Consider the following 14022-nt stretch of genomic DNA (forward strand, 5'->3'; position numbering starts at 1 on the left):
AGAAATCCCTCTGACCACCTGGTCAGAGTAGTGGCTGAGGCCTCAGGAGCCTCCCAGGATGAGGGGGAGGACATTAAGCTACCAGGAGACTGTCCTGACACTGGTCATGAGGGAGCACTGAGCTATGGGAGAGAAGAGAGGAATCAGAGGTGCTGGGATGGGGCTCTTTTCTGCCAAGAAAAGGCAGACCAGGGCCTGGGAACCTTGGGGTACAAGCAAGTGAGTGAGGGTACAAGGCAGGAGTGATGGCTTCAGCCAGATAGAGGGCATTGTGGGGTACGTGGGTTTCCCAGCCCCTGGGGTTGGGCACCTAGGAGGAAGGTAGGTGGTGAGCAGGAGAGGCTTGCTGTTCCTTGGAGTCTTGACAGCCTGTGAGTCCTGAAACCACGGATCCCTTGTTTTCGCCCCTGAATCTAGGTAGACAGGCGGTGTCGGTCCAGAGGGAGATGGGTGGGGAGCAAGGATGGTTCTGTGGGCTCTCTCCCTGCCACTGCACCTGGCAGAGCTGTGCCTGTGGCCCACTCCCTAGGCTGTAGGACAGGAGCTGGGGCATTTAGAGCACACCTCGGGATCCCATATAAATACCTCCCACAGACCACCCCCATCCTGGCCAAAATGGGAAGCCGGCCAGTGTGGCTCCTTTTTGCTCAATGCTGTAAGCTCTTGGGTGTGGATGGCTTTGGGAGGCCATCTCATTGATGGCGGCATGAGGGGAGAGTGCAATGCTGCTACAAATCCAAAATGTGCTGCCCCTCTGGGCTGGGGGGGTTCTTAGGCCCCCAGTGAGCCAGTTCTTCATGCCTCTTACCAGTGTATGTGAGGTGTAGGTGAGGGGCCAGGGAGAGGATACAGAGCACCCCCATCAGACTGAAGAAACCCACACAGAACAGGAGAGGAAGGATTAACTCATTCCACTAATCTTTATCATACACCTGCTTGCTGAGCAGGATGCTGGGGACCCCCGGGCGAGGCCTTACCCTGCCTCCAGGAGGCCGACTGTACAGTGATGAAGGCTCACCTGGAGTGTAAGTGACAGGGAACAGCCTTCACCTTGGGTTAGCAACACCCCTTCAATGGTGTGGGCCTATTTCCCTAGGTCTCTGTCTCCCTCTCCTTCCGTGTCTGCCTTGGTTCCTGTCTTCTGGAATCCTTGGATTTCAGGGCAGGAAGGCCCTAGGAATCATCTGGCTACACCCCTCCTTTTATGCCTAAGAAAGCTGGGGGCCAGGGAGATACAGCCACTTGCCCAAGGTCACACAATTATTTTGGTGTCCTGGTTTATCTCGGTGTTTCACTTCTTTCTCTCATATTTGTCTTTCTTGTGTGTGTTTGCAAAACTGACACAGAAAGGCAAAGTCACACAAAGAGACAGACGGCCCCCTTGCTAGTAGCAGAGGGTGTCCAGGCACAGAAACATTCTCTCACAAAGAGGGAGGGACCCCTCGCTGCTTTGGCCTGGGAGGGGTAGTGGGGGGAGCCAGGAGGAGGAAGAGGACTATGCCCTGATGTCCTGTCTGCTGGCTGGAGGTAGCCCCTCACCAGAGGTGGGAGGGTTAAGGTGCACACTCTCTTCCATCCATCTCTGGGGACCAGGCTTGGCCCCAAGGTCTAGCTGGGGTTCCCTGGGACCTGGGGTTTAGGCCAGGCAGATGGACTGGGTCAGAGCTGCCTCTGGACCCCTGGCTTGCCCCGGGGGTTTGGTGACCAAAGGAGAAGTTGGGGGCTGCACTTAGCGATGGGCTTTAAGGAAGAAATCAGAGGTGCTCAGCCTGAGAGCTCCAGGTGGTCTCACCGGCTCTGCCTCTCTTGTCTCTCTGTCTCTCTCACAAACACACCCGCTGACGCCCCAGTCGATGAGGGTGATTTCATTTCGCTAAGGAAAGCTTTACTGCCCGGGCTAGACGGAAAGGGGGGCAGCGGAAAGAGGTCTCTCCCCTGAGTCTGGCTTCCTTTGTTCCTCCCTCGCGTCCTCCCTCTCCCCTTCCCGGCTTCCCTCCTCTCCTCCTGGCCTCCTTCTTCCATGCTCTCTACCCCCCTCCCCTCCCCCCTTCCCCCCAACCCCAGAGCTGGGTCCCCGCAACAGGACCTCGCTGAAGGCGGGGAGGGGGGAAGGCGGGCTCGGGCCTCAGCCTCCATGGCCGTCTTCCCGCAGGGAAGGAGTTAAGTCTCTCCGCTGCATCCCTCCTCCCTCCTCCGCCTCCCCCGCCGCCACCGAGTCCTGCAGCTAGGCCCTGGGCTGACCTTCACCGGGAGGGAGGCCGCAGTGCGCATGCCCGGGCCGGCTCCCGTCCGGCTCCAGCCGCTGCCCGGGCCCCCGGCGGGCGAGGGCGAGGAAGGGCGGCCGCGGCCCGGGACGTGCCCCCCGCGCCCGGCCGCCCTGAGCTCCCGCGCGGCGGTGGCGGGGGGTGGGGGGGCCGCCGAGCCCGTCCCGCCGGCCGCGGCGCATCTCTCCCTGAGCGGGGAGAGGCGCTTTGCCATTTGGTGCTGGTGGTGCTTCGGAGGGAAGGAGCGATGGGGGGACGGCAGGGGGGACTCCGGCTCCGAGCCGCAGGGCGGCCGCCCTCTGCCCGGACACGCGCGCGGTCTGCCCGGAGCACGGCCTGGGCCGCCGGCCGCTGAGACCAAGAGCCCAGTTGGGCTGGGAGGAAGGCCCCCCCGGCGGCTGGAAACGGGGCTCTCCCTGGGCCTCCACCCTGCCCTGGGCCGGAACCTGTGGCGGTGACACTGCCCAGCCGCTCTTCTGGGGCTGAGCCTTTGGGGATGCTGGCCTTTGTGAGGTGGGAGTCCTGGCCCGGTGCACCCACACCTGCGCCTCTGCTCTCTGGTCTGAGGGCTCCCCCGGGTCTGCACATCCAGGGTTGCCCCTGTAAAAGCAGCACGCAGATGTGCCTACTGGCTGGTGCCTCGTCAGTTGCACCTTGTGAGTGTGATATGGAGATGGTGGAGAGGTGCCTGTGTGTGCAAATCCTGGTGGCTCCTTGTCCCTCTGGAGTCTGCATCCCTGTGTGCCTGAGGGGCATGAATGCATTATATATCTGTTGTCTCTGCTGGCAGAGGGATGTCTCCCAGAGAAGGGGCTGGGGGATGTCGGGGGAGACCCTGATGCTGGGGTGGCCCAGGAGGGAGTTAGCTATGGTCTTGAGTGATGCTCACCAGCTCCTTGGGTATCGCCAGAGCCTTTGGTCTAACTACCTCCTGCCATCTCCTCCACCACCAAGCCCCGTCCCCTCCCAAATGCTGGGTATCCCCGCTTTCCTTCGTGATCCTCCCTGAAACTTAGCTGCCCAAGCTGGGGTGCCCATCCACCTCCTTTGCTGTCTTCTTTACCCCAAAGACCTCTTGGAGAGTTGAGAGCTCTGAGCTTTACACAAGGCCTAAAAATGTCTGCCCCAGCCCGAGTCTCTCCAGAGCCTCTAAGGTCTGTGGTTTCATGGGTCCATGCTAGAAGCACCCACAGTGCGTAGGGGTGCCCATGGCGACTCACACCTTCAGGTAAGTGGCAGAGTATGAGCTCCATCCACCGGCCTACTGAGCTTTTCGGGTGGTTGCAAGTGTGAGCAGGCATTTATTTGATCATAAGTTCCCGTGTCCCAGCGTGGGGTGGAGTGGGGAGGAGAGTGGTACTTAAAGACCAGTCCCTGATGTCAGGGGGGCCACATTTGGAAAACCAAACCTAACATCTCAGACACTGGTCAGCCAAGTGCCAATTTGTGGCATAGCATAGATGGCAATGGGTATTCAAAGAAGAGAAAGGTTGGTGCACAGGAGTGGAACTGGAGCAGGCTTCCTGGAGGAGGTGGGGCCCACATTAGGCTTTAAAAGACAGGCAGATAAGCAGTGGAAGGATTCCAGGCAAAAGAATCATGGGAGTAGAGGCTTAGACATGGGGATAAGTGAAGGGTTTTGGAAGTTAGTGGGCAGACTGGAGAGATTACCTCCACAGGTCACCAGTAGCCACCTTGCTGGCCTATGGCAACTACCCAGCCATTCCCACCTTGGCAGGACCCAGTTTCTGCATGGTTGAGTCTAGGGGAAGCTGGGTAGAGATTTGGTAGGAAGAGGACCTCTGGGTTCCTGGCTAAGCCCCCAGAAAAGGAGGGTTGTCATGGGCCACTCTGGCCTTTCAGAGGGTTGACAGTGGGCACCCAACTGACCGTGACAGCCAGGAGCACAAGTAGAGCCCAAGGAAACCAGGCTGCAGGCAAAAGGACTGTAGGCAGAACATTCCCTGGGTTTTGTCTGACCTCTGAGGGCATTCTGAAGGGTTTGAGGTTCAGGACACCTCCCCCCCACCCCTCAGTGTAATTCTGGGTCTTTAGGGTATAACTTCAAATAACTTTTCCAACAAATTCCCCCAGGCATTGCCCCACCTCACCTGGATTCTGGCAGGGCAGCCCCAGGAAGCACACAAACTTGACCCACTGTGGTCCCAAAGCCTTGGGGCTCTTCCTCCAGAAGGAGGAGAGAGGGGTGTGGCCATTGGGGGCCTGGGTGGTGCTATGGTTCCCAGGCTGGGGATCTCAGGATTTGTCCCTCCTTCACCCCAGGGACTGCCAGCTCTCTGAACACTGCCTCTTCTGGGGCTCCCTCAGCCAATCCCACACTTACCCCTGCTTTCTCTGGGGGTCTTGCGGCCCGCCCTCCCCTATTCCCAGCAGCCCCATCACCTCTGGGTCCCCCCACCCCCCACCTCATGCCCCATTCTCTCCATCCATCCACCCAAGCACCCACCCCAGCTCCTCGCCTTCCCTCACATTCGCTGCTCTTCCTGTTCTCATGAGTCCGATCCACCTCCCCTTTCCGAAATACTTCCCCTCTTGCCCTCACTTTCTCACATAGAGACAAACAAAGACTCACATACCCAGAAATAGACTCACACGGAGCTGGAAGACACAGGCCGTGTCCTGCCACACACGCACCCGCAAGCGCGCGCACGCACCCGAGGCTCTCGTGGAGGGAGGCACACAGAGAAGGCATTTGTCTGTGCACGCACATAAACATCCACACCCACAGCCACCGAGCCATGCCCACACCAGGGTGCAGACACACACGGCGGGCGAGACAAGGGCGCACACATCTGTGGACGCGAGGGGACAGCGCCTCCCCGGGCACACCCACCGCTGTCGGCCTGGTGCAGGAGGAAGGCCTCCCCCCAACCCCCCCAACCCCCCCCCCCCCCCCCGGATTCCTTCCTTCCAGAGAATGTTTCCCTACTTGGCCTGCCAGGTCTCTGGGGAAAGGGCCTCAGAAATGCAGCAGGAGCCCACTTGGGGGACAGTTGGAACTGCCTGTTCCCTGCCTGGCCCTGCCGGCGAATTCCCTAACCGAGAAACTATTTGTGGCGAGAGCCCGGGTGGCCGACGAGCCCCCCGCCGCCTCCCCTCGCGTCCCCTCCCCGCGCCGCCTCCCCGCGGCCCTCGGGCGGCCTCGGGCTGCAGTGCCGCTGCCCAGCGCCCCGGAGCCGGGCTCGCCGGCGTGCCTCGCCGCTTATCTGCGCTGTTTGGACAGCGAGGGCTGCAAGGCAGGCGTTTCGGGCCCCGCCGAGTCAACAGGCAGACCCCGGGCCGCCGGACTATTTCTGTCTTATCAGTACAGGAATGCGGCAGCCGCGGCGGCGGCGGCGGCGGCGGCGGGCGGGCGGCGGCGGCGTGGGCCGTGGGCCGTCAGGGCAGCCCTGAAGGGGCCCCCTCCCCACTCCGCTCGAGTAGAAGTGTGAGAGAGCCCAGCAGGACTCAGAGGGGAGAGTTGGAGGAAAAAAAAAGGCAGAAAAGGGAAAGAAAGAGGAAGAGAGAGAGAGAGAGAGAGTGAGAGGAGCCGCTGAGCCCACCCCGATGGCCGCGGACGAAGTTGCCGGAGGGGCGCGCAAAGCCACGAAAAGCAAACTTTTTGAGTTTCTGGTCCATGGGGTGGTGAGTGGGGGAAAGTTAGCGGGGGAGGGTGAGCGAGCTGGCTCGGGCTGAATGGAGGGATGATCGGGAGGGGCCGGGAGGGGGCTCCCGCTCTCCCACCCCTCCGGCAGGGGCGCCGCGGCCCGCGGCCCAGCCCCAGCACTGTGCCGGCGCCCTGGCACTCGAACACGTCGTCAGGCGGCAGGCGGCGGGCCGGGGATGGGTGCCCCGGGCGGGGACGGAAGCTTTGCATGGGTTCTTGTCAGGGGCTGGGGGTGGGACTTGGGGACTGCCGCCCCAAGTGTGGGGGGGTTCCCCCCTGTACTAGACGTGTTGTCTTCTATTCTTTTCCTCGTGGGCCCAGGTGTTCCCCTGCCCTGGGGGTGGGGGCAGGGGACACGGCAGCGGGTGGGCTGGGTTGTCTGCTCATCCACTGGGACAGTGTCTCTCTGATTGTGTCTCTCTGAGCAAGAGGAAGGAGCAGGTGACCCTGGAGGCACTGTGAGCGGGAAGCTCTCTGCCCCAACAACCTCTGCATCCTGGCAGGAGGGCTCTGGGGCTTTGCTGATGGCTTCTGCCATCCGGGTCAGAGAAAGACCCTCTCCAGGGACAGACCCCAAGTGAAGGGGTCTGAAGATCCCCTTGGCAGACTCAGCCCCCAGAAGCCGATGTCTTTAAATCCTCAAAGGTGTGAAGGAAGGGCTGGAGTCAGGGATGTAAGGCCTGGAGACCGAAGGGGCAGGGCGGCACCTTCCTGCCAGGAGCGGACTTGGAAGGCACACAGGGAGCCCAAGGGAGCCCAGGGTGACCTGAGGGGATGGGACCTCAGGCTGAGGCAGCAGGAGCCAGGCTGGTAGAGATGTGGAAGGCAGCGGAATGGGAGAGGCAGAGATTGTTGGGCTTGGAATGGCCACTGGGGTTGGAGCTGGGTGCAGAGGAGGCAGTCAAGTTGACTATGGCCAAATTTGGTTGTGACCCCAAAGAAGGCACGTTCTCAATGAGGGAAACCAAAGTCCCTAGAATCTTGGCCCTTCTTTGGGGTAGTCCCCTTGGTTGGCACAGCTCTCTGGGGGCTCTGGAAGCTTCTCTCTCGGGGTCTCTTCAGCAGATCAGCAAGTTATCACTGGCCTTGAGGAATGGGAGAGCAGCTGATTGGGTAAAGGGGCTTCCCTGGGGCAGCCTGTTCTCCTGTCCCAGAGATCTCTGAGGCAACTTCCCAGGGAGGACCATGTCGGTCAGCCAAGTTGCCGGTCCTAACCATGCTGCTGGTGAAGTCCCTTTAAAAAGGCCCATCTAGGAGAGAGAGGGGGCTATATGTGTGGGGGTTTTTTGGTGGTGTTTGGGTTTTGGTTTTTTGTTGGTGGTGGGGTTTTTTCTGTTTTTTTTTTTTTTTTTTTTTTTTTTGCCAACTTACAGCTTCAGTTCTTGGGTGGCTGTGAGTCCCACCACTCCACTCCCAGTACCCCATCTGTGCTGGTGGGCCTGGGCCTAGGCTCCATTCTGGGCCACCACTCTGGAGATATGAGTGATAGGGTCAGGTGCGGTGGGGGAGGCAGACACACGGATGGGCAGTTTTCACTGTGGGAGAGATAGACAGAGACAGCTGGCTGGCTGGGAGTTAGGGTTAGACAAAGTGCAGGGCCAGAGGGACAGGAGGGAGAGTTGGCATTTAGAAGGAATTCACCGGGCTCAGGCTCAGGGCTCCTCCTTGTGCCTGAGGGCAAAGCAGGTAGTGTTTAAAAGGTGGCAGGGCACAGGGGCTGCATCCCTTGTTCCCGAATCTTCCTGCTCTCTTTGTCCCCATCACACCCACCCTCCACTTTTCAGCCCCTTGGGCCTTCCCGGATTCCTCTTCTGGAATCTGGACAAGTGGGGTTTTCAAAGTCTGTGAAACACTTAGTGAATTTGCATTTCATCTCCATCCCATCTGAGGTGGCAAGGGAATACACCTGCCTCCTCTTGCTCTCCATGTCCCCCTCAGAGCCCTGGCTTCCTACCTCACTGGGGCGGGGTGGGAAGTGGAAGAGTTCTGTAGGATGGAACCATCTCTGGCAATGCAGGCGGACAGGAAGGGAGAGATGGATGGAAGAGGAAATGCCACTCACTCGCTCACTCACTCGCAGCCTTTGAGCTCTGCAAGCCCTCTGGGCAGCCCACCTCCAGCCCAGCTGCCTCCCATCCTGTCAGGGACTCCTGGTGGGGTGTGACCTCACTGGCTCCTGTGGCCTCCAGCCTTCACCTTGGGAGTAAATTATGGGGGGGGGGGGTGCCCCTGGGTGTGGTGACTTGGAATCAGCTGAGGGGGGTGTGGGTTGAGACTGAAGGGTGGAAAGCAGGGGCCCAGAGAGAAGGATGGGTTTAGTGGGGAGGGCAAGTGCCCAGCAGGACGGCCCAGGAAGTGGACAGAGAGGTGAGGAGTGGAAAGAGGGACAGAAGTCCTCTAGCAGAGAGCAGGGCCTCTAAGCCAGATGAAGCTGCAGAGACCAGAGAGCCCCCACACCCGGGGAACCGGCAGTTCCATGCCACCTTGGCCAGGAGGAGCGGGGTGACCTTGGCTAGGTCGCTTTTCTCCTTGAGCTGCGGTTCCCTCATCTGTCAAGTGGGGTTGGAAGGACCCCCTCCGTCCGGTCCGTCTTGCAGAGGAGAATGTGGTTGTGAACATCCTTTGAAAAGGTTGAAAGGCGCCATTAATATTCATTTTCGCGGTACCTTCCGCAAATCCGAGGCTGGCAGTGCCCAGTGCAGTTGCCTGGCTTCAGTTAGCTTCCTGCGGCGAGACGCAGAGCCCCCTCCGCCCAGCCGCGCGGTGGCGGCGCCCCTGCCCCTCCCACCCCTCGCTCACGCGGGCGGCATCAGGGTCACCGGCCGGGGGGGGCGGGGGGGGGCGCGGGGTGGGAGACACGCGGCTCTGCGCGCCCGGAACCGGGGCCCTGAGCTGACCGGCGGGCGCCTGTTTCTGCCTCACCTCCGCCCCTCGCCCCCCCTCCCCGCCCCCCAGCGCCCCGGGATGCCGTCTGGAGCCCGGATGCCCCACCAGGGGGCGCCCATGGGCCCCCCGGGCTCCCCGTACATGGGCAGCCCCGCCGTGCGACCCGGCCTGGCCCCCGCGGGCATGGAGCCCGCCCGCAAGCGAGCAGCGCCCCCGCCCGGCCAGAGCCAGGCCCAGAGCCAGGGCCAGCCGGTGCCCACCGCCCCCGCGCGGAGCCGCAGGTGAGTGGGGCCCAGCGCGGAGGGGGCGGGCCACGCGACCCCAGGGACGGGGTGGCTGAGCAGCGAGCCTAGAAGGAGCAGGGAGGGAGGATCGGCCGGGAACGAGCCGTCCTGGGTGGGATGCCCTCTGGGGAGGTGGGCCGAGGGGGCACTGGTCCGGTTCCTTTGTGTGCCCACCGTAGAGACTGAGGCTGCGGCCGTCGCGCCCTTCTCCTTGTCACCTGCTCGCTCCTTCTCTCCACCCCTCGTCCCCAGGTTCTGGGAGATGCTTCCGTCTTTGGGGTGGGGGTGGGGGTGGGGCTGGCAGGAGGGCCGAGGGCTGAGCTTCAGGGATTGTGTTTCTCAAAGTGTGGCTGTCCAGTGCACCGTCCCCAGTCCCCTGGCTTGACTGTTTAAAAGCCCCACTCGAGATAGTCTAAATCTGACTCTCTGGCCAGGGGGGTGGAGTCTGGGGATGTGCCCTGTGGGTGGGTGGTCTCCATAACGGTCCTGCTCTCAGGTAGTTCTTAGGCACTCAGAGGTTAAAGAGCTGCCCTAATCTGTCTTCTGGACCAGGTCTGCCCCCAGGAGCCACCAGGGGCCAGCCCATTTCCCTGTCTGAGCCAGCTGGTGGCACCCCAAAAGCCCCTGCTGGTGTCTGGCAAGAGAGATGCCCCTCTGGGTTTCACTATTTAACCAAACACACATGCTTCCCTTTGCACACCAGATGGAGTCCTATAAAAGGAGTAATATGGATTTTACCTCATTATTAAATATTTTTTACACATCAAGGAAAATTCACCATTTATAGGAATCCCATGATGAATTCTTTTGCAAAGTGAATCATCTTTTTATACAGTAAACATGTTCCTGATTTGTCTTGTATAGATGGAGAGTTTCACACAGATAATTTCTTCAAAACAAATCAGACCTTTCAAGAAAGATGCTTACCTAGCCTTAGAATAGGCTTTTGGACAGGAGGGGGCAGTGGTTACCACCACACAGGGATGGTACAGAGCCATGCCCCAGGCTGGGTGCTAATCTCAACTGGCCAAGGATTTTCTGGGGTGCTTTTGGGAATCAGAAGCAGCTAGCAGATCAAGAAGAGTTCAAGTCCCAGCTGCCACCTCAAGTCCAGTCTGCAGTCACACCCTGCAGGACATCCCTCTCTCTGGATCCCTACGGGTGTGTTTCTGGACCCTGTTGGCAGGTGATCCCATAGCCTGTCAGCATCCTCTTCCAAGCCCGGGTTGCCAGGGGTGCAAGTCCTCACCAGCTTCACCCATCACCTCCTGCTCCAGGGATGGGAGAGGTTGTTGGCTCTGCTTCCCGCTGAGCTCAGGCCACCTCAGGCTGTACACCCCTGCTTAACAGAAAGGGAAAGTCCTCAGAATCCCTCCTCCCTCCCCTCTGTCCTCCCTCTCCCTAGCTTTTCTCAAACACTTTTGCAGCTCCCCCACCCCCCTCACCCCTTCTAAGTCTAAATTTCTCTGGCCTGAGGGTGTGGTGGGGTAGAAAGGGGCTCCCAGACTAAATAAAGGATGGGGCCACATCTGCTCCCCACAAGAGGACATAGCGCCATGCCAGACACCACTGCCGTTGCCCCTTGGGCGGGCAGACAAGCGGGCTGTGGGAACCCCAGCCAGGCGGGTGGAGATGTCGGGATAATTTAGCAGGTGGCCTCGTTACTCCCAGATCTGTCGCCATGGTAACCTGGTTTTTTCTTTAAAAAATGTACAGTGCCAAGAGGAGGAAGATGGCTGACAAAATCCTCCCTCAAAGGGTGAGTGCCTTTCACAGCAGCCCCCAGCCCACCCCCCACCCTTTGCTGCTCTGCCTCCTCCCCCTCTACCCCACCACCCTGGGCCGCTTCCCCTCCCCCCTCAGTAGCAGAGCTTCAGTGTCACAGCCACTTTCACTTTTTGTTTAAAAAGCTAATTAAGAAGTGGGGCTCCCTGGCCAGAGGGAGGGAGTAGGGCAGAGGGAAGGAGCGAAGGAGCCATAAGAGGTAGGGTCTTGCGCCCGGGTGCAGTGGACTGAGCTCCAGGGGACCCAAGACTGGCAGGGGAACTGAAGCCGGCCAGAAGGCCTGGATGTCATAAGTGAAGCCAGGCTGAGCTAGATGTTGGGGTGGGGGGTACTGCAGCTGAGAAGGTAGGTGGAGTGACAAAGTAGGATGCCAGGGTAGAGGCAAGCAGCGACATCCTCGGTCTCAGGCACTCCAGGGTCCTAGCCACTTTGCAGACACCCAAGGGAGGTTCAGAGGCCGTATGACAAGGGAAAGGACAAGATGAGGAGGTGAAGCCCAGTTCCTGGGCTCCGTGGCTGCCAGGGCCTCCCGTGGCGATAATACGCACAGAAACCCTTAGAGGAAGAAGTAGCTTTTATCCCCACATGTGGAGGTCCTTTCTGCTGGATATGCAGTCCTGGGGAGAAGTCCCCATTTGCACTCTCCGAGTTCCATGCCCCGAACCTGGCCAGTTCCCCGCTATGCTTTTTGTACCCTGGGACTGCATGAGGCGCACATTCCACCCACAAGATTGGCTGAGCCCCAGGTTCCCTGCCTTGCTCCTTCTCTTCCAGATCCGGGAGCTGGTCCCCGAGTCCCAGGCTTATATGGACCTGCTGGCGTTTGAGAGGAAACTGGATCAAACCATCATGCGGAAGCGGGTGGACATCCAGGAGGCTCTGAAGAGGCCAATGAAGGTGTCTTGATTTGGGGGCATGAAGAGGTCTCTAGGCCCTGTTCCAGGAATGGAAAAGTGGGACTGCCCCGGGAATGGGAGCACACAGTGTTTGCTCTTGTACTATATTCTTTATTTCTACAGCAAAAGCGGAAGCTGCGTCTTTATATCTCCAATACTTTTAACCCTGCGAAGCCTGATGCTGAAGATTCCGATGGCAGCATTGCCTCCTGGGAGCTGCGGGTGGAGGGGAAGCTCCTGGATGACGTACGTCCTGGCCCAGGTCTCTCCAGGTGTCCTGGGGTGGGTATGGGGCTGAGCTGAGGACAGAAGGAGATGTTTGCACTATGGGTTAGGGAGTCAGCCCAACCAGGGGTGGGCGGCCTGAAGAGACAGTATGGGTGTAGAGGCCTGCTTCTAATCATGCTGCCCTACCCAACCAGCCCCACCCGCTCCCGACTCATCCTGCCCCCACGGTCCCTGTCCTGCCCCCACGGTCCCTGTCCCTCTCCCACAGCCCAGCAAGCAGAAGCGGAAGTTCTCTTCCTTCTTCAAGAGTTTGGTCATTGAACTGGACAAAGACCTTTATGGCCCCGACAACCACCTAGTCGAGGTAAGACCCAGACCTCTTTTGCCCGGGAACTGCCACCCTTCCAGACCACAGTTCCATCAGCCGCACAGATCTGGATCAGGGACCACCCTAGAGTCCCTGGCCTCGGCAGCCCATGTGGGCCTGTGAGGTGACCCAGCTCTCCTTCCCTGGGCAGTGGCACCGAACACCCACAACCCAGGAGACGGATGGGTTCCAGGTGAAGAGGCCAGGGGACCTGAGTGTACGCTGCACACTGCTTCTCATGCTGGACTACCAGGTCTGTGCCCTGCCCCTTGACTCCACCTGAGGCCCCTAGCCCCCCCAGCCCCCCACCCCTTCCCTTAGGCCAGGCCTAGGCTTCACGGGAATGCACCAAGAGACCCCATTCTTTTCCCTACCTCATTTCCAGAAGCAGGTTTCCCAGGAGCCCAGTCACCACATTCCCCCAGTCCCACACTGCCTGGCCCTGAGCTCTTCCCACTCCCTCTTTATGTCCATGGCCATCTTTCCTCAGCCTCCCCAATTCAAACTGGATCCTCGCCTGGCTCGGCTGTTGGGATTGCACACACAGAGCCGCTCAGCCATTGTGCAGGCCCTGTGGCAGTATGTGAAGACCAACAGGCTGCAGGACTCGCATGATAAGGAATACATCAATGGGGACAAATACTTCCAGCAGGTACCCTCTCTCCTGATCTTGGGGATGTGGGGGGCAAGCAGAGGTACCAATAGGGTAAGTGCCTCGACTAAGGCAGCACCACCCCCCTTCTAGATTCCTGGGTATCACAAATGGTAAGCAGGGTCCTAGTGTAGGCCCTACTGCAGCGTAGCTCCATGCTGCAGCCCACCATCCATTTTAGACAAGCCAGTTTAGAAAGATCCAGAACCTTAAAAGGTCAAGAGTTTGGGGAATGTAATATTCTTGGCACTTGGAAGTTAGGATCCCTGGGTTCTAGTCCTGGGTCCAAGACTCTACCAAAGTAGAGATTATTAATAATGCTTTAAAAATAAATATGGCAGATAAACTTGAGGAGTAAAATAACAGTCGAGTTTTATTGAGCACTCGCCATATGCCAGGCACCACTGCAGGCATTTGATGTGTACTCATCCACTTAGTTCTCCCAGCCACCCTGGTATTTACTATCCCCACACCAGACATGCTACAACAGGCCTGAGAGCCTAGTGGACTGGCCCAAGGTTGCAGTGTTAATGGGAGAGGCAGGATTTGCACCTGGGTGGCCGCCGACCCAGAGCGGGTGCTTTGGTCCCCTGCACCACAACCCCCACACCTCCTGGTCCACTCTCTACTGCCCACAGACACCCTGGTCCCAGCCCCAGCAGCACTAAGGAGTTAGATTTGCTCTTGGCATCTTGTGGCCGCCCACAATGGAAGGATCTAGGGCTGACTGGTCTCTTTCTCTCCCACCTCAGATTTTTGATTGCCCGCGGCTGAAGTTTTCTGAGATTCCCCAGCGCCTCACAGCTCTGCTGCTGCCCCCTGACCCAATTGTCATCAACCATGTCATCAGGTGAGGCCCCAGCTTGCTCCTCTGACCAGAGAATCATGGCAGTCCTGCCCACTCTATCCCTCCCACCCCACCCCACCCCACCCCTGCCCCCCACCTCTGCCCCTGGGACCCTTGGCCTCTGTGGAAGCAGTGTGGATACCAAG

The 14022-nt window shown here is 59.4% G+C and overlaps 1 protein-coding gene across 4 annotated transcripts in view; it reads left to right on the forward strand.

The window, feature by feature from the left end:
- SMARCD3 (SWI/SNF related BAF chromatin remodeling complex subunit D3) overlaps positions 1–14022 on the forward strand; it is a 30181-nt gene that overhangs the window by 14972 nt on the left and 1187 nt on the right. For 2 of the 4 annotated variants that reach the window (XM_077849638.1, XM_077849639.1), the window contains exons 3-10: positions 8887–9098; positions 10818–10860; positions 11661–11783; positions 11906–12044; positions 12205–12374; positions 12529–12630; positions 12868–13029; positions 13782–13879. In XM_077849638.1, coding sequence (XP_077705764.1) covers positions 8887–9098; positions 10818–10860; positions 11661–11783; positions 11906–12044; positions 12205–12374; positions 12529–12630; positions 12868–13029; positions 13782–13879 — 1049 coding nt within the window. Of the gene's footprint in view, positions 1–5616; positions 5910–8886; positions 9099–10817; positions 10861–11660; positions 11784–11905; positions 12045–12204; positions 12375–12528; positions 12631–12867; positions 13030–13781; positions 13880–14022 lie in introns of those variants that run through there. The other 2 variants (XM_077849637.1, XM_077849640.1) reach the window with 2 other exon arrangements.

Source organism: Canis aureus, chromosome 15 (genome assembly GCF_053574225.1).
Source record: "Canis aureus isolate CA01 chromosome 15, VMU_Caureus_v.1.0, whole genome shotgun sequence".
NCBI classification, from domain to species: Eukaryota; Metazoa; Chordata; class Mammalia; order Carnivora; family Canidae; genus Canis; species Canis aureus.